General features: G+C 40.6%; 1 protein-coding gene across 1 annotated transcript; it reads left to right on the top strand.

Annotated features, from left to right (window-relative positions):
* The first annotated feature begins 131 nt into the window (after nt 1-131).
* On the top strand, nt 132-26,602 carry Bora (BORA aurora kinase A activator). Its single transcript, XM_052732603.1, has 12 exons — nt 132-385; nt 986-1,153; nt 3,902-4,008; nt 7,505-7,550; nt 11,464-11,545; nt 15,767-15,832; nt 16,319-16,375; nt 16,871-17,031; nt 17,668-17,800; nt 20,180-20,772; nt 24,375-24,509; nt 25,664-26,602. The coding sequence occupies exons 2-12, from the start codon at nt 1,001-1,003 to the stop codon at nt 25,727-25,729; spliced, it is 1,599 nt and encodes a 532-aa protein (XP_052588563.1). The 5' UTR covers nt 132-385; nt 986-1,000; the 3' UTR covers nt 25,730-26,602.
* Nucleotides 26,603-27,050: the final 448 nt, after the last annotated feature.

Here is a 27,050-nt window from a genome sequence, read left to right as displayed (position 1 = left end):
ATTCGCCCCGCCGCCTCGACGCCATTGGCTGGTTCGCGGACGGCGGCGGCACGCCATTGGCCCGTCGCCTCGCCCCGCCCCGTGCCCTGGTTGGCCGGAGACAGCGCGGAGGGAGTTAAAGAGTCGGCGCCTGCGGGTGGGCTCAGCAGGGCAAGCTCGAACTCCGTCGTCGCCCGCCGGTGTAGCTGCGTCCTCCGTGGCCCCAGGCCTTGACCTCCCCCTGGACCTGGGCACCCCTGGTCTCCTGGCTCCCGACGTGCCTGTGCGCTCGCCTAGAGGTGAAGAAGGGGAGCAGGGACAGGGGGCACCTGGAAACTGAGTGGTCGCTGGAAGTGACGTCTCTGCTGTTCGCTGGGGGAGCCGGCTCAACTTGGATCTTTCAGAAGTAAATTCTGTTTTCTTTCTTTTTCCTCTGGCTATAACCCTCTTTGGAAGGAATGCATTGTGGTTTCGTAACCTGCAGGGGGTGGAGGTCTTCGGGAAAACCAGTTAAATCCCCACCTGGACCCTGTCAATCACCCTGCTCTAGTGAGGGCTAACGTGCGTGCCAGGAGTAATTGCAGTTCTGTGTAGAATTACTGGGCTATCCAGAGGATGTTCATACTATTTAATCTTCAGATCACGAATAAAGAAAACTACAAATAGAATCCGTTTGGTTGGAAAGGTACTACTTGTGCTTAGTGTAATTTACTTACCTCTAATTGGGCCAGAATTCTTAGTTGACTGCTGTGTAAGTAACTTCGCTGCATGTGTTCCCTCCTCTGAAAAATGATAGCACTAATGTTTTACCTCTCCAGCTTACAAGGTTAGTTTCAGGATCATCTAAGGAAACGTACAGGATGCTCTCTTGTAAACTATAAAATAACCCCAAAAGGAGTAGGTTTGGAGTCAACTCTTTGTGAAATGTTAGATATATTTTGTCAGGATTAATATCTATGATACTCAATAATTTTAATATGTATACTTCTGATGATTTCTTTTTTAGTTTGCTTCCTGGGCTATGGGAGATGTAAGCGAATTAAAAATGCAAATAACACCGGAAACTCCAGGAAGGATCCCCATTTTAAATCCCTTTGAAAGTCCTAGTGATTATTCTAATCTCCATGAACAAACCCTTGCCAGTCCTTCTGTCTTTAAATCCACAAAACTACCAGTAAGTTTTTCTCACCTAATGTTTACAAGGGATTTTAAATGGAAGTAATTGCAAATGACTTTAAATGTAAATGTCTTACAGAAGAAACTATGTCACCTAATTTTCTAATAGTTCTTTCAACAAACATGATGTGAATGCTTTTATTCCTCAGAGTGGACGAGTTAGGAGCACCTGGTGCAAACTCTCCAGGAACTTCCACACCAACACAGAAGCAACTAACTTTTTACTCAGGAACCAGACAGGCTTTGCGAGTCACCTGGTCCCAGTTGAACTGCTCACATGGACCTCAGATCAAAAGACCCAGCCAAGGACAATTTGGGGACAAATATGGCCATGTTCTAATAAGAGATTATAGACACTGAAATTTGAAATCATGCTATTTTTCTGTCATGAATTATTGAGATCCCTATTTCCTTTTTCCCAGCCATTTAAAAACACCGAGCACGCCTTTAATCCCAGCACTTGGGAGGCAGAGGCAGGCGGATCTCTGTGAGTTCGAGGCAGAGCTCTGTGAGTTTGAGGCCAGCCTGGGCTACAGAGTGAGTTCCAGGAAAGACTTAAGAGCTACACAGAGAAACCCTGCCTTGAAAAACAAAACAAAACAAAAACAAAAACAAAACACCACCGAGCCCTACTAAAGCCTGCAGATTGTTATAAAAGGGAGTCGACTTCTGTGCTATCAGAGTAAATTTGACAAAATGAGCAATTTCAAAATCATGAAATACATACTCTGATTACTATGGTTCAGAAAGATGGTGCAGAAGAAAATGTGCTCTTTAGGAAATTAGAGAAGGCTTCATCACTTTAGCTGTTTTTACTGTTACTTGCTAAACTGGCAAATTTCTTTTAATTCGCTAGCCACACTTACCTAGAAAAACTGTAAGACTAGGTGTCCTGGCTACTTTTATTTCAGCTCGACACAATCTGCAGTTTCAGAGAGCCTCAGCTGAGAAAATGCCTCCATAAGATTGGGCAGCAGCCAAACCAGTTGGACATTTTTTTTTTTTTCTTTTCGAGACAGAGTTTCTCTGTGTTGTTTTGGTTCCTGTCCTGGATCTCACTCTGTAGACCAGGTTGGCCTCAAACTCACAGAAATCCGCCTGGCTCTGCCTCCCAAGTGCTAGGATCAAAGGCGTGCGCGCACCACTGCCCAGTCTGTTCGACATTTTTTAAATTAATAATTGATATGGGAGGGAGGGCCCAGTCCATTGTGGGTGGTTCCATCCCTGGGTTAGTGGTCTTGGGTTCTCTAAGAAAACAGACTTAGCAAGCCAGTAAGCAGCAGCCCTCCATGTCTTCTTCATCAGCTCCTGCTTCCAGGTTTCTGCTCTGTTTCAGTTCCTGTCCTGACTTCCTTTGAGAGTGAACAGTGATGTGGAAGTGTAAGCTGAATAAACGATTTCCTCCCCCACTAACTTTTGGTCATGGTGTTTCATCATAGCAATAGTAACCCTAACTAAGACACCAGGTGACTGTTTCTGCTGCATTTTATGTCAGCTTGGACAGTGAGAAGGTGTGCAGGAGCCATATACAGTTCACATGGTGTCGTACCATTAATTTGGCCTCCCAACATTAATTGATTTATGATAAAATTTAGCTATTTTTAGTCTTAATCAAAAGTGAAAATGGAGGCTGAGAAGATAGCTCAGTTGGTAGCATGCATGCCATTTGCCATTCAAGCACCAGGACACAAGTTGGATCCCTGGAATCTATGTAAAAATGCCACTAGTGATGACTATTTCTAGTCCTACTGTAGGGGAAGTAAGTACAGGCAGATCCTTGGGGCTTACTGCCTAGCCAGCCTAAATTGTTAAGTTGATATCCCAAGGTCAATGACAGACCCTGTCTCAAAAGCCGAGAGGGATAATGCCCCAGATTGACCTCAGCCTCCTTGTGCAAGTGTTGTACATGTGCACTCACACACACTTGTACCCACACAAACATGGATGTGGATATATACACAATAGTAAAATAATGATTTCAATGCAGTTTTTTGTTTGTTTGTTTTTTGGTATTTTGGTTTTTCGAGACAAAGTTTCTCTGTAACAGCCTTGGCTGTCCTAGAACTACCTCTGTAGACCAGGCTGGCCTCGAACTCACAGAGATTCGCCTGCCTCTGCCTCCCAAGTGCTGGAATTAAAGGCGTGCACCATCACTGCCCAGCATCAATTAAGTTGTAATTGAGCTTCAAAGCCAGAAAATATAGCATCCTCTCCCCCAATATATTTGTAATTACAGTTTCTAATTTGAGTAAGTTTAGGATCAGTTGGATAGTTAAATATGGGAGAAGCCCTGGATGCCATTCTTAAATATTTTGAGGATCAGTTATTTCATGAACTGTTGGAGCTTCTGGTATAGCTAAGACTTGTAGTTCATTCATAGTGACAATAAAGGCTTTCAACCTTTGATAATTAAAGTTTTTGTTTACTTATGGACATAGTTTCTCCCTCATGAGTGCTAATTGTGGTATTTCTATACCTTTGTTACCCTGATTCCTAAAATATTGTGCCATTTTTTTAAGTTACTCAGAAGATTTTGATATTTTTAAGGGATAACGTGCAACAGATTGACTTTAGTGTGATTTGGTTACCATTTGCCATTTAATTTAGAGTGATTAAACTCAGATTTGAAAATAGAAGCTTTAAAAGATTTTTAAGTTACAGCCATCTACAGTTTTGAAGGTAGCATTGGGTAGAATTTTGATGAACTATTTTAATTTGTTTTAACATATATGTTTACTTTTATTAGACTCCAGGGGAATTTAGGTGGTCGATCGATCAGCTGGCTATAATAAATCCTGTAGAAATAGCCCCAGAGGAGATTCATCGTCAGGCCTCCTACCTAAGTCGTTCTCGGTAAGTGTTTCTTTCTTGTACTCAAGTGTAATAACAGACTATTAAGTAAAGAGTAAGAACTTCTAAAAGCTGATTATTCATATATGTAAATATGTCAAGAAAGAAAACAATTAATGTGGATTTTTTTCTTTTCCAAGTGAGTGAATTTAAAGAATTATGCCTAGAAAGATATTCCAATCTGAATAGGAATCCTTTTCTTGTACAGCTAACACACACACATACACATAGCCCCATCCCCCCCCCACTCCCCACCTCCACCCCTACCCCCTCCCCCGAATATAAACACTGCCTCCCCAGCACTTGGTTAGATGGAAAAGCACTTTAACCTTGTATGTTTCTCTGTAGTGTGGCTTCTGAGGTATTTGGTTGGTGTCTCAGGATAACAAAAGATTCTGTTCAGTTGCCTGTCTGGAGAAGTCTAAAATCTCCTAACAAGTTAAGACTCACCTAATGCCATAGCATTTATTGTCAACAGAGAGCTTTATAGGCATCATTCAGTTTTAACACAGTTCATCAAGGAATCTTAATTCTTTTTTGAAAAAAAAAAATATTATTTATTTATTGCAATGCCTGTGTGTGTGAGTGTGCACATGCCATGGTGTCAGTGTGGAGGTCAGAGGGCAGTTTTTGGGAGTTGATCTCTCATTCCACCTTGGAGTCCAGAGGTGGATTTCAGGTGGTGAGATGTACTATGACAAGTGCTTTTACCCACGGAGCTGTCTGGTGGGCCTGTAGATTCTGTGTCCTTTGATTCTTCATGTCACCAGCATAGTCCACGCTTCTCTTGGGTAAACACTAGTTGGTTTGTGCTCTTCGTGATGCTCAGTGTAGTGGTGACATGCACTTTGCTGGTAGACCAGAGCTAGGTTTTTAATTAACAGATTGCTAGGCAATAATATTACTCTTAGTTTAAAGAACCTTTGTTTTATAGTCTAACTGTTTTCTTTGCTTTTTTTTTTCTTTCATTACAAATAGATTTTTTTCTCACATAATGTATTCTGATTATGTTTTTCCCTCCCTTTACTCCTTCTAGTTCCTTCCCCACCTCCCCTCCCATCTGGATCCCACTCGCTTTCGATTCTCATTAGAAAACGGGCTTCTCAGGGATAATAATAAAACATAATAAGGGAAACAAAACTTAACACATCAGGGTTGGACGAAACAAACAGAAGAGAAAGAGCACAAGAAAAGGCACAAGCATCAGAGACCCGCTCGTTCACACACTCGGGAATCCCATCAAAAACGCTAAACTGGAAGCCATGGTGTAAGCTCAGAGGACCTGGTATAGACTGGTGCGGGCCCTGTGCATGCTGCTTCAGTCTCTGTGGGTTCATCCGAGCTTTGCTCATGTTGAGTTAGAGGGCCTTGTTTTCTTGCTGTCCTCCATCCCCTCTGGTTCTTACACTCTTTCTGTCTCCTCTTCTGCAGCATTCTCTGGCCCTAAGGGGAGGGATTTGAGGGAGACATCCCATTTAGGGCTGAGTGTTCCAAGGTCTCTCACTCTCTACTTGATGTCTGGCTGTGGGTCTCTGTATTTGTTCCCATCTAATGCAGGAGGAAGCTTCTCAGATAATGGCTCAGTAAGGTTTATAGTCTATTTGTTTAATATGTGAAAAAGAATCACATACATGGCTTCTCCAGTGTTTACTTTTCTGTCCTAAGATAGTTGTATTGTTTGTCCAAAGCAATGGGGTCCTTTCCGCTTTGACTTCAGAATTCATTCACAGAAATGCACGTGTTGAGATGTTCTTCCAAACAGTTCTACCCCTCTACTCCCTTTTTCTCTGCTTGATCTTCTGATGACCATTTACTCGTAGTTAGTTTTTAAAAAAATCAAGTGAATTCATGAGTAATTTTTTTGTCCCCCACAAGCTATATACTGTAATTTTTGCCTTATCTCTTCAATATATTGAATTATAGACAACTGTGATATCATCAGTCAAAAGATACGTCCTGAGCTCCATGAGGCACTGCATATTCTTCCTGCCCTGAAGAGCTAACTGGACAATTAGACCACAGTGGCAATATATTTTACAATAATCAGGGGTGTGTTATCTGGCTGAGTTTAGAAAGAATTTTGGTATATTTCAGTAGATAGATTGGCTATAGAAGGGAAAAGTGAGAATCTATTCTAATAATAGCTCACTGATGTAATTCACTGAATGCTTATAAGGCTTCTACCAAAGGGAGTGAAAACGCTCTCGACAGAGTATGTTGACTCATTCTTAGAAAAAGCAGTGGCCCCTGATACCTCTTAACTAACCAGAGCCATCTCAGGCCTTCCTTCTATTATGCTATAGCACACACAGAAATATTAGCACAGACGAGCACATCAGTATTCAGAGCACTGGCCAACTGTCTGCATCGTTGGTGTGCAGTAGTGTGCTAGCCAGGGTACTTTGCCCTATCCGACACCTTCGGGTTTTCGGTTCCACCAGTTAACTGATTCCAACAATCAGCTGAATATTTCAGGCTCCAGCTCCTCTGATGAAGTAGCTGGTTTTGAAATGGGATAAAGCTGGATCGGAACTTACTGTAAACTAAAATTAACACGTGTACGGTCATTTTGACACGGTTGTGATGTGGCATACGATAGTGACAGTAACTTATTGTCCAAGCCAGGACTTGCGGGTGACCATCATAGTTTATTTTCTCATCATTTCCTTACTTGAAAAATTCACCCAGCTTCAATTTCTGAAATGCATACACTCTCATACAAACTTCCCATTTTTCTTTCCTTTAATGCAGGAGCAGACATGTACATGAACAGTTACAGAGGAAAATAATTTGAAATTGTTTTTTAAATTTTACTTACCAATTTTTGCATGGATTGCAATAATTCTTTCTAGGAACAAAATAAAGAAGTGGTCTTACAAGGCTAATTGCCACATCCTTGGCAAGTGATGCCTTGTGCTTGAGACCCAACATTTTGTATTAAATTTTATAGCAGAGAAATTTGTGTTGTAGTTCTGTATAGTATTAGAACAAAAAAAGCATTTATTTGGACAAATTTTTATATTGTTACTATATTTCAGAATTAATATTTTTACTTGTCTATTCAGAACAGTAGCTTGTTAATTTCCTTTCAGAATAAAAGTTTATCCAAAAAATACTATGATGAAATTGCCATACTTGAAAAAAGAGACTTTGAACAATTGTTAGCTTTTCTATGAAATGAAATACTTCATTTTGTTGCTTAAAACACTTTATTTAAATTATGTTGTTGGTAGTAACTTGATATATCAGCATAAGCCTTTTAAAAGAAAGTTTTATCCCATTTAAACTTCAAGTGAGAGGAAAGAGAGCCTGCTAGCTAATGGTGAATTTCAGAATACTGCCATTAACTAATTGGTGCAAGATGCCAATTGTTCTTTGAAAATGAGTTTAAAATTTGTCAGTTTTCAATGAAGAGAAATTATTTCTTTGAACGGTTCTTTTTAATGTTCAATAAGCTGAAGTAATGGCCTGGTTATTTTTCTTCTTTATCTCTGTATAGAACAGATAAAGATGTGGAAGACAAAAGACAAAAGGCCATTGAAGAGGTAACCACACTCTTACAGTCATTAAGCCAGCCAGGAATGGATTCTGCCTGCGCGCCATCTCCTTTAGGAAGACTTGAAATTCAGCACTGTCACAGCTCCCCTCTGGTCCTTAGTACGCCTCTTTGGTCCTCAGTACTCCCCTTTGGTCCTTAGTACTCTCTCTGGTCCTCAGTGCTCCCCTCGTCCTCAGTGCTCCCCTCTGGTCCTCAGTGCTCCCCTCTGGTCCTCAGTACTCCCCTCTGGTCCTCAGTACTCCCCTCTGGTCTTTAGTACTCCCCTCTGGTCCTCAGTACTCTCCTCTGGCCCTCAGTACTCCCCTCTGGTTCTTAGTACTCTCCTCTGGTCCTTAGTACTCTCCTCTGGCCCTCAGTACTCCCCTCTGGTTCTTTTTGGTTTTTCGAGACAGGGTTTCTCTGTGTAGCTTTGCGCCTTTTCCTGGAACTCACTTGGTAGCCCAGGCTGGCCTCGAACTCACAGAGATCCGCCTGGCTCTGCCTCCCGAGTGCTGGGATTAAAGGCGTGCGCCACCACCGCCCGGCCCCCTCTGGTTCTTAATGCTCCCCTCTGGTCCTCAGTACTCCCCTTTGGTCCTTAGTACTCTCTCTGGTCCTCAATGCTCCCCTCTGGTCCTAAGTGCTCCCCTCTGGTCCTAAATGCTCCCCTCTGGTCCTCAGTACTCCCTTCTGGTCTTTAGTACTCTCCTCTGGCCCTCAGTATTCCCTTCTGGTCCTCAGTGCTCCCCTCTGGTCCTCAGTGCTCTCTTCTGGTCCTCATTACTCCCCTCTGGTCCTCATTACTCCCCTCTGGTCCTCAGTACTCTCCTCTGGTCCTCAGTCCTCCCCTCTGGTCCCCAGTCCTCCCCTCTGGTCCTCAGTACTCCCCTCTGGTCCTCAGTACTCCCCTCTGGTCCTCAGTACTCCCCTCTGGTCCTTAGTACTCTCCTCTGGTCCCCAGTGCTCCCCTCTGGTCCTCATTACTCCCCTCTGGTCCTCAGTGCTCCCCTCTGGTCCCCAGTCCTCCCCTCTGGTCCTCAGTACTCCCCTCTGGTCCCTAGTGCTCCCCTCTGGTCCTCAGTACTCCCCTCTGGTCCCCAGTGCTCCCCTCTGGTCCCCAGTCCTCCCCTCTGGTCCTCAGTACTCCCCTCTGGTCACCAGTCCTCCCCTCTGGTCCTTAGTGCTCCCCTCTGGTCCCTAGTGCTCCCCTCTGGTCCCTAGTGCTCCCCTCTGGTCCCCAGTGCTCCCCTCTGGTCCCCAGTGCTCTGCTCCCCATCTATTTCTGCACCATCCTGAGCTCTTTACAAGACCCGTGGTTTCCAGCTGTCTTGGGGTCTTGGTACTCCTTTGCTCTCCGAGTCGTTTGCTTCTCTGCCTAGACGAATCTGGTTTTGGCCGGTGTTGTTCTGTGTTCATTTCATTCTCGGCCTAGCACAGTGTGTCTTCTTGTGCTATCAGAATAGTGATTAGCACAGACTTCTGATTCAAGTTGGAGTTCATGTCAAGGAAGCCGAGTGGTTTTAGTCCTCCACCTTCACCATGACTTTGTCTTTTGTTGTTAATACTTAAGGATTTTTAGGATTTAGAATATAGTTCATAAAATGGCTTACTGCTAAGTACAAAGGTAAGGTTTTTGTTTTGTTTTTTAGTAAAATCAATGAAGCCACACTTTTGACTTTTTGATTTTTTTTCTTGCTGAATTCCTTCTCCTAGAATATAAGGGTCACCTAGCTCTTTCTTCAGAAAGGCTTTGTGTCATGGTGACATTTTTGAGCTTTCCTTTTTCCCTCTCATCTCCACTACACATTTCTGTCCTTAGCAATACTTGGCTCTTCTGTGCCCCAAAAGATTTGTATTAATGGCCTGTTCCGGAGTCAGGTGACTGGCCCTCCTTGATTTTGCTAACACAGGTATTGTGTGTCCCTTGTGCTTCAGATTACAGCTTATTTTAGGAAATGGTCTGTTGTTTATTCCTGACAGACCTTGCGTCCCTCTTCATCTCTGCCTTTAATTCCCCCATTTCGCTATCACTTAATTCTTCTCCAGCTGAATAGCTCAGGGCCTTTCTAATTTCCAGTGTTTTGGGAAATATCTTGTCTTTTAGAATCTTGGAAGCTGTTTCAAGGAAAGCTCGGCAGGAAAAACATAGGGAATAAAATCAGAGTGAAGGTCAGGATTACTGTTATCTATAAAGTGTATTTTATATGTACATGTCGAAAGCAAACCTGTTGAATGTAAAGAGAAAACAAAAGCTGTCATTCTGGACTCAACCAGTCCCTGAAAGGAGCTGCTGCAGCCTTCCCTGTGGAGTTGGGATGAATTTGATATACACAGTAGCATCCTTTAAACGTTAGACACGCAGGTTCAGCCTCTTTTGCTTTTTATCTTGTTTTTTTTTTTTTATTTTTTCTTGATCTTTCTTAGATTTTTTAGAAATAATCACCTGTACAGATTTTTGTATTTTAGTAAGAATACATAAACATGTCTTGTTGACAGATGTTAAGATCTGTTTGTTCATTGTCTTTACATCAGTATTGTAGTCTGTTTCTGTGTTTTGTGTACTTGTAGTGGACTGGTAAGCCGGAGGCTTTGTGGATTTTCAGTCTGAGTGGGTTTTGCCATATTGCCTTCCTAAGAGACTGAACCATTTATGCTCCTTGTTTATCATGATGCTGCTTGTTTTTTTCCTCTGCAATACTGATTATTACCAAACTTTCAAATGTCTCTGCGCTACTTACTATTTAAATGCCATCATATCTGGGTTCTAGTTACTTTTTAAAGGTGTGACACTTCATAAGCCTCTGGGTCCTTTATAGTTCTTCGGCATCTTCCCTATAGCGTTCCATCTTTCCCATTCCCTTCTACTTCACATGTTTTCCTTACAGACTCATCACTGCTTTAGTTAAGAAAGTTAACTGTCTATCTGTAGCCGAGTAAAAAGGAAATGTTTTACCCTGGAAATAAAGGAAAGGGAAAAATACTTCATTAGGAGCAAAAGACATAGCTATAGATAGACAGATAGAAGATGGATAGACAGACCGACAGATGATTGATAAATAGATAGATAGATGATTGATAGATAGATGATTGATTGATTGATAGATAGATAGATAGATAGATAGATAGATAGATAGATAGATAGAGTTGGTTTTTTGTTCATTTGAGTAGAATGGATAGCAACATAGAGGTACATGTGTAACAACTGGCTCTCTCTTTGTAGACATAGTATGGTTTCTGTGATTGCTGCTACCCTAATGTAAATACTCCAACTATAGCCAGCTTCCAGCTACTCTTACGCTATCTCTGAATGGAAAAAGGGTAGTTGCACACCCCAGTGAGACAAATTCTACCACATATATATACAAAGTGTTCTTAACTTCAAGAACATAAATACTGGCAAATGTAAAATAATTTAGAAGTAATACTTTTTTAAAGATTCCGTGTAATTTATTTAATTGTGAATTTATGTGATTTTATTTTAGTATTGGCTTTAACAAAGGTTATCCAAATTCCTGAAAATTTGGTAATCAGATCTTGAGCTAGTACAGGCTAAGTCCATCACACCATTTACTTATATGTGCACCTTTCTCTCCAGTTATTCCTTTCCTCCTAACGTACATTTGTCACCAACCCCAAAACAAATTGGCAGAGAAATGAAAAGTAATTTACCTATGAATTTACCCTTAGCTTAATTTATAAGTTTCAAACTTAAATGGTTGATTTAAAGTATTAAGACTTCACCATATGTGTATTTTATATTTCTTCCCCTTTAATGCTGGTCAGTTATGTTGACTATGAACATTTTAAAATAAATATAAGTTAGTGTATATGACACACTAGATGGGTATTTGAAAACATGAAGGGGCCCTTTACCGTGTGTGGGGAGTTCACGCCTAATCGGACAATTTGAATTTTCCCAGTTTTTCACTAAAGATGTCATTGTACCCTCTCCTTGGACTGAGCATGACGGGAAACAGCCTTTAGAGCTTCATCCCAGTAAATGTGAGTACTCAACGTGCAAAAACCAGGGTTTGTATGTAAATGTGAGTATTCAGCATGCATCCCCAAAACGAGTACTGGCTTTGGTTAGGAGCCTGCTTAAAATTCAGTTTCTACATGACTAGATTAACTCCTTGTCGAGTAAAGATCAAAACTTAATTGAAAAACATTTGGGTTTTCTGTTGTTTTTTGCTGTTCTCTTCAGAAAACATTTTTGTCTTCATGACCATTGTGAATACTAATTCTAAGGATGCCTAGAGCGGCCTCATCAGTGTAGATAGTTGGTTTTAAATACAGAGTTGAATTATGAGTGCCATTGTCAGTCATGTGGGAAGGTCTGTTAAATAAAATCCTTAAGTCACTGGGGTTTTTGATAACTTGCCTGTTCCTTGCAAAGACAGAGGAAGGCTGATGATGAACTGACTTGGGGGCAGCATATTACGGCTGTTAATCTGTAAACTTTACAGAGAAATTTAAAGGCAAGCCACAATCCTTCCAAGTTCCCTTTCCCACCAGGCAGTGGTTGTCTTATCTTTGCTCCCTTTGTGTTTTGAGCAGTGTAGTGTAGATGTGCTCTTAGTACAAGAAAACATTCCTTAGGAAACCACAGGAGTGGTTGATACACAGGGATGAATACTTGCTCAACAAGGACAGTACTAAATGTGTTCACTAATTCCTTAGAGCTAGGAGGTAAGGGTGTGGGAGCCCATTCTCCGGTTCCTCGTGGCTTTACCCAGCAGGTCCGCATAGAGGATGATTAGGACCACGGGCCTGAGTGCATGTGTCTGAGATGGTCTGCACTTGGCTGTGCTGGGGGAGGAGGTCATTTGCTCCACCCCTTGGCGTCTCTATAAAAACCCTGGGGCAGAGACAGTCGGGCCCGTTGGAATAGGTTCCAGGCCCTCTCGAGGTTATCCTTTATTTTCTATTTGTTTATCTCTGCAAGATTCTCTGCAATAAATCCTTCTCATATTTCCTGCTGCTCATACTCAAGAAAACTCTGGGGAGCTGTGGGGTTGGTGGGTAAACACCCCACATAGGGGCAATTGTTGGCCTCTGCTACAGGTGAGAAAACATAAGTTTAGGAAGGTTTGAGCACTGACTCAAGATTGCTGAGATGATAAAAGTGATAAAGCCTGGATTAAAACCAGGTATCGCCCAGGGTTGGAGATTTAGCTCAGTGGTAGAGCGTTTGCCTAGCAAGCACAAGGCCCTGGGTTCGGTCCTCAGCTCTGAAAAAAAAAAACAAAAAACAAAAACAAAACCAGGTATCTCACATCATACAGTATGTCGTCAGCCATTACAAACTAAAGTGGTGTGGAATAGTGAATGGAGACTTGAGTTGTAAATGTTCAGGTACTATTAACCAGAGGAGTAGTCGTGGTTATTCGGTCTTTTTTGATTCTGGTTTTCTGTTGGGGAAATGAAAGGATTGAGCTAGAGAATTATCCTCACAACTTTGAAATTCTGCGTTCATGCTGACATTTTGATAAATACTAGTCTCTCCCCCTTTCCCCATTTTTTTTGTTATTAGATTTTTACAGATGAATAAACCTCTGTTTAATCTTATTTTTTAATATAATTTATATTCTGAGAAACCTTTTGCTAAAGTGAGGCAGTATCAGGAAAATGCAGAGCAACATTATACAGGTGACTTATAAGGTGACTCAGATGATGGTAGCATAATGCAGCAGTGAACAGGCGCACCGCAGAGCTGTGCTGTTGAAGTGATGGAAGCAATGCTGTGACAGGCTCTCGGAGGGCCACATCCCTGCACGGATTACAGGAAGTTAGGTGAGAAGAGACTGCTCCAAAGTCTCTAAATTTTAAAGTTGTGTTCATATATATGCTTGTGCATAGGGTGTGTGTGTGGGGGGGGTGGTGTTTGCACATTTGTATCTTCAAAGATGTTTTCATCACATCACCCTTGGAAAACAGAAATAGTGTGTCCTTCCAAAGAGAGTAGATTTATTTCATGTCCAGAATAATAAAGAGGAAATTTCCCTCTATAGCAGATTTGCTTATGACTCAAGATAGAAGAACGGGATTTCTTTCTTTCTTTTCTTTTTTCCTTTTCTTTCTTTCTTTCTTCCTTCCTTCCTTCCTTCCTTCTCTACTTTTTGTTTTCTTTTTTTGAATGAGGTCTCATGTTCAAGGCTTGATCTTTTGATCTTTCTGCCTCTACTGTTTGAATGCTGGGGTTACTGTTGATAGGCCACCATACCTAGAGGATGCCATGCTGGGGATCAAACCCAGGGCCATACATGCTAGGTAAACACAAGGAATGCCATGCTGGGGGTCAAACCCAGGGCCATACATGCTAGGTAAACACAAGGAATGCCATGCTGGGGGTCAAACCCAGGGCCATACATGCTAGGTAAACACAAGGAATGCCATGCTGGGGGTCAAACCCAGGGCCATACATGCTAGGTAAACACAAGGGATGCCATGCTGGGGACCAACCCAGGGCTGTACATGCTAGGTAAACACAGGGATGCCATGCTGGGGACCAACCCGGGGCCGTACATGCTAGGTAAACAAGTTTTATTTTGACTCAGTTTTGGATGTTTCAGTCTCAGTTGATTAGCCTTTTTGCTTTGGCCCTGTAGCAGCACAGTGCATCATGGTAGGAGTGCATGATGCAGGAAACCTGTTCTGATCATGACCATGTATGGAAGAGAGGAAAGAGGGGGACTATGGTCCCATTGGCCCTTTCAAGGGGATACCCTGTTGGCTGGGAAGTCGTTCAGCAAAACCCCACCCCTTAAGATGTATGTATTTGTAAATAACACTAAGCTGAGGATAAAGCCTTTACTACGTGGGCCACTGGGAGACATTCTAGATCCCAGTGATAGCATCCGTTGTCTGTCAAGCACGCACCATGTGTGACAGGGCTATTCTATGGTACCTCCTTCACGTGTGGGGTCCAGATGAATGGGAAGCCTCTGTGTCAGAATGCCTGGTTCTTAGGCAATGGTCTCCCTGTTATTTTGGCAGAGTTTGGAAATTTTAGGAGGTGGGCCCTGAGAGGAAGTAGGTCACTGGGGCGAGTACTTGGGAGTATTTTGTCCCGCCCCTCCCCTCTCCCTTTTCTGCTGTGTGAACTGCTGTGATGAAATGTGCACTCGAGTAAATCATTCCTGGTCTCATCGCCATAGTGAGGACAGCACTGAAACAGATGCCCCAGTGCTAGAAAAGGAACAGGTGCTGAGGGTTTGTACGGCACTAAGGCATCTGGATTTCCTTCTGAACACTTGTGGGTTTCATAGCAGAAGAGAGCATTAGAACCCCAAACTGCATTTGTTTTCCCCATGTGGACAGTATTTAACAGCAGACCTTTATTCAGTCTTTGGCCCACTCTTCCATGCCTGTTCTCATTTAGTATTGGTCAACTCAATAATCCTACACTAACTAGATCTGGTGATTGTTAAGTTATAAAATAGAAGATTCAAAAACATGAGCATTCTTTTCAGACAGGGTCTCTCTTTGTAGCCCTGGCTGTCCTGGAACTCTCTATGTAGACCACCTGGTCCTTGAACTCACAGAGATCCTCTTGCCCCTGGCTCCGAAGTTCTAGGATTAAAGGTGTGCATTACCATTCCCTGCAACATGTATTGCTGACTCCTGATAAAAACTGAGTATAATTTTATTTATCACATTTCAGATTTTATTTGGTCAAAATAATCCAATATTTTAATTGAATTTATCTAAACCCATATTGGGAAAATTAAATGCAGAATCTGTTTGAGATATATTGGCCTTACTTGCTCATTCAACAATATATGTACATATCAAAATATCACATTGTATACCAAAACCACATGCAATCATTTGTCATCAAAAATTAGTAATTACGCTGGGCAGTGGTGGCATACGCCTTTAATCCCAGCACTCACAGAGGCAGAGGCAGGCAGATCTTCGTGAGTTCGAGGCCAGCTTGGGCTACAGAGTGAGTTCCAGGAAAGGTGCAAAGCTACACAGAGAAACCCTGTCTTGAAAAACCAAAAATAAAAATAAAGAAATAAATTAGTAATTACATGGTACCTTATTTGTTATGGTAATCTTTTAGTTTTATTCTTATTTTCATTAAATAATCCAACAGAAACATACCAAAATTATTAGTGCAGATATTTATCTTTAAAATCGGAAAGCCTCCAGTGTGTGAAGTTTTACCCTAAATAAATAAATGTAAAATTATGATTTTCTATTTAACCTGTTTTATAGGCCTTAATAGCAACAGTGACTCTCCTGTTGGGCAGAAACTGATACGTCCCTCAGAGAAGTGCAATGGTGGGTATGAGCAGGGCCTAAAAAGACTTGTTGCATACTAAGCTGCTTTGACTCAAACTTCGTTCACATAGTATCGCTTTACCTTCAAACGTAGACACTGTTTGCTTTGTGAATGAGCTGTATGCCAAGAGAAATGACTTTTAAAAACTGGTATTTTAGAAATGGCAATCATGTGTTGCTTTCCTGTTTAAAGTGTGTGTGATTTGTGAATTGATTTCTGGTTTGGGAAAGATTTAAAGAAAACAAATGATTTGTTAACTGAGAAATCCCCTAGTGTCTGCTGGTATCCTATGCAGTTCCAAGTACCAGTCTCAGAGGCAGGAGCTAACTTCCACCATTAGCAGGTTCCAATCAGGAAGGTGGCATGCGATGTAATAGAATGCACCAGCAGAATGCCTGTTTCCTGGAGCATGCTGGGAGGTGGTGGTTGGCAGTCACATGCCTTCACTGATGTGTGCATACTTACATCTGTTTGCTTGTTTCCAGCTTCGTGTCAGACTCTGCTGTCTCTTCCTGTGGATTTTAATTTGGAAGCCATATTGGGTAAATACTGTGACTACCCTTTAATAACACCAATGGAAGCTTTTTGTTTGGTTGGCTGTTTGTAAACGGCAGTGCAATGGTGTCTTTCTTTAAACAGGAAACTGTCCTGCATTTTCCTATCTCTTAAATGTGGCCTGAGTTAGTGTTTTTATCATAGTGAAGTTTACTGTGGGCATGAAAGATAAACATCTTACTGGTGCAGATACACTGCTTATGACCAGTCAGTCGGGTGTGGTGGCACACTTCTGGCAGTCAGCAGGCTGAGACAGAAGGATTGCCACAAGTTCAAATCCAGCCTGGGTCCATAGTAAGACCCTGACTCACAACACCAGTAACAGCAAATAAATAAACACTCCAAAAATAAAGAATAACATTTTAAACATTACACATACATGTATTAGAAAAAATTGAAACATGTTTCATGACTTTTGGGGTATTACAAGTGGAGTTACTTCTTACAGTGCTCAGCTTTCTCTTTGTTATTATTATATGCAGGAGACTATTTTAGAACTGATGACTCTGCAGACCAATCTCCTGGCAACCTCAGTTCCTCATCTCTCAGAAGAAAGCTCTTTTTGGATGTGAATGGGAGCATCTCTGACTCCTTACCTTTAGCTTCTCCTGGAAGTCTCAGCAGTGCTCGAGAATCTCTTGAGGTGTTTTATCCAATAGATTTCTCTCCATATAACCTAGGAGCCCTATGTAGATGGCATTTACTGTGAGAAGTGTGCTAGCAAGTGACTGGTTAGTGTGTTGTAGATAGACCTGGATGTAGGTAGATATTCAAGTCACACCCAGGCATATATATCACCCTTGGTTATTATAGTTCGTGAGCATTTTCAAAGTTCATAGGTAGGATTTCAGTCAGACTTCAGTTTTGTTTTTAAGGTAGACAGGGCGAGCAAATTGATCATTGTTTTAAAGAATCACAACCTGGGTTACTTACTGAATTAACCAAAGATTAGCAGTGTAACCACTGAGTTTTCATTGATGGAGAAAATAAATAGTTTAGATATTTTCACAGGTGGCTATTTGGTATGAAATATAATGATTTGTTGAAACCCAATTCATTATACTTTGACATTTTATTTCAAGATTTTTCTAGCCGTCTTAGTTGTCTTTGTTCCAAGATGCCTTTCATTGGTTGGTTCTTATGAATTTCTAGTTTGTAAGTATGTTGTGAAGAAGACAAGGAATATGCAATATAACTGTGACAAAGAGAAGTTAAACATATCTGCTGATTAGTGACTTGATTTTTATTTTCTAATTTAATTTTTGTTGTTTAATCACAGGGACAGTTTTCTTCTAGCCCCATTAAGAATGGTGCAAGAAAATACAGCTTGGGGAGCATAACTAGCCCATCGGCTATTTCTCCACCCACTTTCTCACCAATTGCACTTCAAGTAGGAAAGACCCCACTCTCAGGTATGTCTCAGAATGATATACATAGCTAAAGTTTGTATTGCCCACATGTATTGTTAAAAAGGCTCTTTTAGCAGTTAGGAATGAGTACTTTGATATTAATTTGTAGAAATTTTATTTTTTAAAAAAAAGTAAAAGGAAGAGAGTAAGTCAGATGTGTAGCTTATGCTATCAGTTCCAATACTTGGGAGGCAGAGGCAGAAGGATCATAAATTCAAGGCCATGCTGGGAATGTGACGGTTCCTAGCTAGCCCGAGCTGTCTAGTAAGGCTGTGGTGTTTTGCACAGAGCAGCCCCTATAGGCTCATGCATTCCAATGCTTCGTCACCAGGGAGTGGAGTTCTTTGAAAGGATTGGAAGGGTTAGGAGTTATGGTCTTGATGGAGGTTTGAAAAGCCTGTGCCAGGCCCAGTTTCTCTTTCTTCCTGGGCCTGCTGACCAGGATGTAGCTCTACAGCTCCAGCACCCTGCATGACACCGTGCTGATAACAGAGTGACTCTCTGAAAGTCTGAACAAGCCCCCAATTAAATATTTTCTTCCACAAGAGCTGTAGTGGTCATGGTGTTTCTTCACAGCACTAAAACAAAGACCCTGTCTCAAAAATAAAATAAAATAAAAAGGTGGCCAGAGGAACAGGGAGTTTGCTGTTATGTAAGATTGTGTCTCCTAGTAACGTCAGAAGCAGCATCCATGAAGTCTCACCATCATGGCTGCCTAAACATGACCTGAACAAGGACAACACCAGTAGATATGCTAATGTGGTGAGCTCTAAAAATATACATATCACAGTAACATACATGGTGAGCAGGTGGAACTTATGCATTTGGGAACACACATGAATGTCACACAAAGAAAAAGTAGCCATGGATTTGAATGAAGCAGTGGAGAGAGCTACATAGGAGTGTTTGTAAGAAAGAATGGGCGGGGGAATTATATAGTACCCCAAATTAACAACAACAAAAAGATAACCGTGTTATATAAACTACAATAGATGTCGGGCTCCTCACACACACACACACACACACAGAACACTCTTTACTTCATAAACTATATCCTTGTCAAGTAAATATGCCATATTTAGAAAGAGAAAGGCTGGTGTTATAGTTGAGTGTAGAATACTTGTCTATGCTATGTAATGGCTACATTTAATTCTTTGCAGTGCAAAAAAGGTTGGAGAGGTAATTTACCCTCAAAGTCTAGAATTCCATAGAACTTTCCTAATCTAGTCATTTTAATAAGCAGCATTTACTTCACTCTATCAAAGAGATGGCAGTTTCAGAGATAAGTTGATTTATATGCCTTCTTACTTACAGTAATAGATTTAACAATCAGGTAGTCAAATCATAAAATATACTTGGTTAAGGTTTTTTTAAATAAATATGTTCAGAAATGTATACTTACCAATTTTTGATTTTAAGTTAATGTTTTTTAGGAAATCAATATATAGTAAAACTTTGGAAAATTATATACTTTGCTTTTGTATATGTGGATATAGGTATGTAGATAAACAAATTTGTACATATTTATCCATGGTTCTTTATTTTTTCACAAAGCATTTATTTCAGATATTTTCACAGGTCATTCAAATCATTCAAATTATTGTTACCTCAAGAACATGCTTTTGAACCATTTCATACATGTATCATTCTATTTGTCTTAGTTTTGTTTTGTTTTTTGTGGTCCTGGGGCTGAAACCCTTAGGTTAATTTCCCAGAAGTAGAATTCATCAAAAGTGATAGATGTTTAGAAGGCTTTCCCCTCTGTTATGCTGGGGATTGAACATAGGTCTTCCACATGGTAAACAAGTGTTCTACCACTGAGCTGTGTCCTCTACCCATATTTTTAAGGCTTTTGATGGATTTTACTTACTTTTTTCATAAAACGTTATATCAATTGAAGTTTTCATTGCAAACAATGTTAAGTGAAAACATTTTTATCATTTTGATTATTGTTAGACTCCTTACTATTACAAATACTACTTTGCAGTTTTGTTTGTTTTGGTATTGTTACAAGCGTGTTACATAAAACCAACACATTTGCCAAGCACAGTTGTTACATTGTAGCTTCTTAATGCCAACTTGTAAGGGATCTTCTTTGCTTATGAACAACTTTGGTATAATGCAGTATACTTATGAAGAAATATTTCACAAGAAATAAAATATTTTAGTTTAAATTTGGAAAGAGCCATGGAAACAAGTTTTGAAATTGAGTGTTGAGGCAAACACTGGCTTTTGCTGTTATTTTTTAACAATAAAATTTCACAACTGTTACAGGAATCCTTTCTTTCTTTTTTTTTTTTCTGACATGAAAGTGATTACCATTTTAAAATGACCTTTCTGTTTTTGTGTTTTTACGATGTGATTTTCCCTCCACTTCTTCAGAACAGAGGAAGTTTACATTTCATTCTCCTGAAGCTTCATCTGGAGCCGGTTCTACCGGGATCACTAATCCGAGCATCAGGAGTCCGTACATAGATGGCTGCTCACCAATTAAAAATTGGTCTCCTGGGAGACTCAGAGGTGGTCCTCAGTACTTGTCCTCACTGATTCGGATCCCTTTTACTCTTGAGACTCACAGTGAAGATGAAGAAGACACCGTTCCCTCCACAGATGTCTCTCCACGAGGCACAAATGCGACAGGAGCCCTTCAGCAGTTGAACTGTGAGACTTTGGCATGTAGCGAGCCTTTGGGTGTCACCGCCATGTCCGTTACACAAAGTCAGTCTAGTACTTCTGAGAAAGAATTGGCGCTGTTGGAGGACATTGAAAGCGAGAGGGAAAACGAGACCGTGGATATGTTCGACCCTATAGACATAGTAAATGAAAGCACGTGGATAAAGGAGCCAGTGAATGATGGGAACTTACCCATGAGTGATTTTGTGAGTGGAATTGCCTTCAGTATTGATAAGTCTCACATGTGCATGTGGCCTCTCGCAGAAAGCAGTGTTCTGCCCTGTGAAAGCAGTAATATCCAGGTAAGGTGTTTGAATATTTATTATAGTTTCTGACTCTGGGTGTTACAACGAGAGAAAGGGAATGGGCTAAATGTAAAGTATTTACACTGTTAGAACGATAAAAAGCTAAATGTGAGGACTATAGCATTTGATATTTTAAAGATTACCAAGAGTGCTGAGCATGAGTGCACACCATTAAGCCTAGCACTTGGGAGGCAGAGGCAGGCAGATTGTTGTGAGTTCAAGGCCAGCCTGCTCTACAAAGCCAGTTCCAGGCCAGCTCGGACTCTATAGTACAAACCTGCCTTTAAAAGAAAAGAAAAAGCAAAACAAAATTACCAGAAGAAACCAGGAGGATTGATTATTCCTATTTCATATTCTTATTAACCACTGCCTGCTTGGAATAGTAAATGTTGAGCAGAAAAGAAACCAGGCTGCTGTTTCTGCTTACAACCTCTCAGGAGACACCTGTTCCCTGGGAATCTGCTGCCAGAAGAATGCAGTTTCTAGCATAGTATTTGTATTCTAAAAATTGAATAGTTTTGTTTTTCCTTAATGTGATTTAGGGGAGAAAGAAAACTTAAGAGCACTTTTATGTGTAACTTTTTATATATACATGAAACGGTAAACATTTTTTCATGTAATCATTTATTTCCAAATTTCTAAGAAAGCTGTGCCTTAGGAGCTAAGTAAATCCCTCAAGTTTATAAAGCAAGTGAATAGCAGAGCCATTATTGACCCTGGCAGCTTTGCATCCCAAGTCCGTGGTCTCTAGTCCAAGTCTGTGCCAAGTCAGGAGCAGCAAACTGTGTGCTGGTTCAGTGTGCTGAGATTCACTGAAGGCTCCCCTCGTGTGTTCTGGTTGACTTTGGGCAGGCTGAGGCCCGAACAACTGAGAAAGAATGGAACCTTGCACTCATTTTAAACTCTCTTTATTGTTTAGGTTAGTATACACAGTTTGGTTTGTATACTACAAAAGTATACAAACTTTTGTACAAAAGTACAAAAATTGGTTTCATCATGGCATCTGCATACAGATTTGCTGATTTATTTTATGTCTGTAGTACCTATCCTGGCTTCTGCATTCTCAGTTTTAGAAAATATTACATTTTCTTTTCCATGTTTTAGCTTCTTAATTCGGTATCCTAAGCACACTAGTCAAGTTTAGCTATAAAGGTATTGTTAACTTTTTTCTCTCTTCCTTTTCACTTTCTCTGTTGGCAAAGCATTTATAGAGGAGTGACAGAATGTTTTTGTTGAAATACACCTTACTATTATCTAGAATTACCAGTTGGAATCTCATATCCTATAATTGTAGTTACCACTTCATCACCTAATTCCTTCATGGGTATTGTACTTCCGCTCCATGATTGTCATACATTTCCTCCTCACATTGAGCTAAAATGTAGGTCTGTTTTATACTGTATGCTGTATCATGCTTACTTTTTGCAGAGATTTTTTTTTTGGTGTAATAAGTTTGTATACATTATTTTTCTACCACACAGTTACCTTTCAAGCATTCAGACACAACTGTGCTTTCTCATAACCTTCCGACTTAGTTCATTGGCTTCTACCCATGGGATACAGCTGTCATCCCACACTATCACTTTGTCCTCATCCTGTGAATTCCCTTACCCACCTGTTTCTGTGTTCTTTTCTGGGTTCTTCTCATTTTTACTGGAACACACTTTCTGGTGGCTTTCTATGGAAGAGTGTGTTTTTTGAAGAAGTCTTTAAAATGTGATGTGATGACTGTTTTGAGCTTAGACCTAATTACCCTTTAGAACTGAAAGGCATTTCTTCGCTATTTTTCAGTTATTGGTGGTAAGAAAGCTGAAACTTTTAATGTGCAATTTTCTGTAAACATTGCTTTTCACCCTTTTTGCTTAGTGGGATCTTTTCCTGGTACACAGTGGTACTCAAATTTCAGATGACTGTCATGGGGTTGCTGGGAAGTCAAACCCAGGTTCTCTAGAAGAGCAGCAAGTGCTGAGCCATCTCTAGGATCCATTTGACACTGATGAAGAGAATTTGTATTTTGGTTTTTGACATTTCATCCTTCACTTCAAAATGCTGCTGATGTTGCCCTCAATTCTAGCAGAGAGTGGCAAGATGATGTGTCTGGCTGGCACATCATAGGCTCTGATGTTGGGAGTGGTCTAGAGAAAGACAGTGAGGCCAGCCACTGCCTGCATGGGGCTGTTAATCCTCTTACTATAGAATAGGACAGGCTCCTTGTATACCTTGCTCTCTCCTGTACTACTGGGTTACTTTTGCCTTGATACATTTATATATTAGAACTGAGTTATGAGCCAGTTATTTGGCAGTGATATCAGAAGGAAGAGTAATTGGCAGACTCTTAGTAAGCAATCTGATATTTACACTTTTCTTTAAATTTTATTTTATTTTACAAAACAATTCAGTTCTACATATCAGCCACAGATTCCTTTGTTCTCCCCCCTCCTGCCCCCCTCCCCTTCCCCCCACCCTACCCCCTATTCCCACCTCCTCCAGGGCAAAGCCTCCCCCGAGGACTGAGATCAACCTGGTAGACTCATTCCAGGCAGGTCCAGTCCCCTCCTCCCAGGCCGAGCCAAGGGACCCTGTATAAGCCCCAGGTTTCAAACAGCCAACTCATGCAATGAGCACAGGACCTGGTCCCACTGCCTGGATGCCTCCCAAACACATCAAGCCAATCGACTATCTCACCCATTCAGAGGGCCTGATCCAGTTGGGGGCCCCTCAGCCATTGGTTCATAGTTCTTGTGTTTCCATTTGTTTGGCTATTTGTCCCTGTGCTTTATCCAACCTTGGTCTCAACAATTCTTGCTCATATAAACCCTCCTCTTTCTCACTAATTGGACTCCCAGAGCTCCACCCGGGGCCTAGCCGTGGATCTCTGCATCCAGTTCCCTCAGTCATTGGATGGGGTTTCTAGCACGACAATTAGGGTGTTTGGCCATCCCATCACCAGTCTGCATTCCCAGTGGGCAATGATGGCATTACTCTGCACTATAGCCATTTGCCCCAATTTAAGTTTAGAAATTACAAGTTTCAGTAATAGCTGAACCTCTGTTAAAAATGTTAATAAAGGTTTTGTTGCATGGTAAAAAAAAAAATTGATATTTACACTTTTGATCAAATATCTGAGTGGTAACAGAACTACGGATTTCCCTTGGGATGTACTGTTAAATTTTATTTTGCTTGTCACAAGGGTTTTGCTTTAATGAAGTGTGACTCCCAGTAACCAGCAAATGGGTATATAGACATGAAAACTGGAATATTTTTCTCGTGATCATGTGTAACAGTATGGCCTTATACACTATTCTAGATGTTGTCAGGGGAGCAGAGAAGTACAGACTTCCCCTTGCTCCTAATTTGTAAGGAAAGGTAAAGGACTAGGCCAGTGCTTTGTGTGTGTGGGGGGGGCGGGGTGGTACTCAGCATTATTACAAGTAAATGGCTCTTGTAAAGTTAGAACTTTAACTTGAGCCTCTGATATTCGTCTCCTTACTGTGTGACACTGAGTTAACCTTTCTGAACTTCACTTCCTCACTTAGAGATGTGCAAAGGACTGAGTTTGCAGTTTTATGACTAGGTGTTTGTGTTTTTCATTCAACAAGATGGACAGTGGCTACCACACACAGACTTGTGGAAGCAGTATCACTGCTGATATTGCTGGGACAGAAAGCTACTGCAAAGAAAATGTCATGCAGTCCTTTGAAGTGGAAATGAAACCTCAAGTTTGTAATATAAAGGTATGGAGAAAACAGCTTGATAAGAATATAGACTGTAATATTTACTAAATGACTTTTCTCAACCTATCTTCTCACCATTCTGTATAGTTTTACCATGCTTATGCTCCCATCTTGTCCTATAATGAAGTAGATGTTTTAGAACCAGACACTCCCAAGTTCCTCACCCTCCCACGGGAGAGAATGAGTTGGAGAGGGAGACCTAGCTCTACTCTAAGACAACATGTAAACTTTATCTGTAAAGGGAAACAGGAAAGGCAAAAACGTTTGCCTCTAAAGTTGATTTTTCTGTCTTTGAAACATTTCAAACAGCTCAAACCTAAATATAAAAATAACTACTATTAGGAAAACAGTACAACTGATTACATATCAAGTTAAAAGCACTTAAAGATTTTGTGTATGTACAGTCATACACAATAATGGTCTCAATATCTTCACTGTTGGATATTTAAAATGTACTTCCAAAGTATTATTGCTCTCCAGTTCTTTCCTGAAGGAGTTCTTAAAATTCAATAGCCATTAAAGATTTTCATTGTTCTAAGGAAAATAAATGTAGGTATTTAAATATGTCAGATATTTGTACTAATATAGTATACTTCTGATGTAAACATTTTATGATGGTTACAATTACACATTCACATTTGAAACCCATCATCTTAGGAACTGGATAGGATAGCCTCTTACTAGCTTATTATTATACAGTATATGATTAACTGTGCAACAAAACCTCTCTCCAAGTAAAGTTCAATAAGAAATTTACCTTTTCCCTTGTTATATGGAATATCAAAATAAGTCTAAGATTAGTACTTTAACAAAGTTGATTCTGATAATCCAGCTCATTTCATTTATCCCTCAAAACCTAAGCTAAAGATTCTTTTGAAACAGAATTTTAAAATACTATCTTTTGTGCTAAGGCTATTGCTCAGTAAGTAGACCACCTGACTAGTATTGACTAACATGTCCAATATCCTGGGTTCAGTCCCAGCACTACCCAAAAAACAGGAAAAAAAAAATCAAAAATCCACCCCAAACAGAAACTCTTATCTTCACTAGCCCCTTCAAACCAGGAAATCTACAAATTTTACAACAGTTCACATAATAGTTGTACTTCTGAACAGTCCTAAACTGAAAAGAAGGTATTTTCTTCTTTTTCACAGCAAGACCACACAGTGCAGAGGTGCTGGATGAAAACTGCAAGTCCATCTCAGTGCAGCAGCCCGTAGTCTCAGGACCAGAGACTACCCACTCAGTAGCCTTGTGTTTTTATGCACGACCTAACATGATGGTGACTGGGGGTAACTGCTTCAAGTAATATGCCTAGCTCCCTCCGGAATGTGAAAAATCAGTCCACACAGGAAATTAGTGATGGGAATAGAAGCTCCAAGTTACTAAAGTACAAGCTTATTTTTTTAACCAATAAATATTTTTGTATTTGCGTTGAGTGGTTTGTTTAACAAAAAATTATGACAGCTGATGGCTTTCTCCTGTCCTACAGGGTCACTGAACCACTTGTTAAGACTTGGAATGAGTCCTGAATTTAGCAATTCTTAGAACATGATAAAACTGTTAAAACTGAATGCACTATATATCTTTACATGAAAACTATGTGAAAGAAATCTTGAGATATAAAACTTACTAAAGAGGCAGAAAAGAAATAAAATTTCTGTGGGGAAACGACTTAGTTTTTGGTATTACCACTCGAGTTAATACTCTTAAGTGTACATGCTAGAAAGGTGCTAAAGAATGGTCCCCATCCTCTCCATTGCCATGTGTGAGGTGAGTATGGGATGCCACAGTAGTCTGTACCACCATTCCTAGGGCATCCCTCAGAGCTCAATCTTGGCCAGAGAGATGAACAGAACATGGGAGAATCAGAATCATCAGGCAACAGTGGAATTCCTCTTGGGCTCAGAACCATGAAGAAACAATTGGGAAAATAGCTAAATAAAATACATTTAAAAATAGGTATTAGGAAAAGATGGATATAATGTGTTTAGAAATATCAAAGACTGTATTTTTGTATTTACTTATTTCATAAAAACTGACATACTCAAAATGATTCATTAGTCCTAGAAAATAAAGATTTACCATTATGTCCTTAGTACATCCTTAGTATGCTTATTGCTTACACACACACATGTGCGCGCTCATGTCTTGACCTGCTTCAACACTAACCAATGTTGTGAAGTTGACTGGCCAATATCATCTTTATCTAAAGACAGCTATTATCCATGAGTTCTGAGTCTGGGACGAGCAGCCTCCCTGGCTACCTTCCAGTTTTCTAAATAATCATTAACTCAAGTAAGTAACTTGTCTCACTACTTGTTCTTGGCTTTATCTGTTAAATGGGAGTAGCAGTCCTAAAGGGCTCCTTCAGTTTGTTTTGAGTCAGTCTCACAATGTAGCCTAGGCTGGCACTGAACTTTGTCTTATTTCAGTCATGAGAATGTGAGGATCAAAGGTGTGTTGTTTTTGGAGTTTCATCTGCAATCCAGTTATCCTCAGTATCCCAGGACTAGTTCTAGGACCTTCCGTGGATTTAAA

The sequence above is a fragment of the Peromyscus californicus genome, unplaced genomic scaffold (genome assembly GCF_007827085.1).
Source record: "Peromyscus californicus insignis strain IS unplaced genomic scaffold, ASM782708v3 Scaffold_12__1_contigs__length_115047231, whole genome shotgun sequence".
NCBI classification, from domain to species: Eukaryota; Metazoa; Chordata; class Mammalia; order Rodentia; family Cricetidae; genus Peromyscus; species Peromyscus californicus.
Note: the sequence above shows the minus strand (reverse complement) of the source record. Positions and strands in the feature narration are given on the sequence as shown.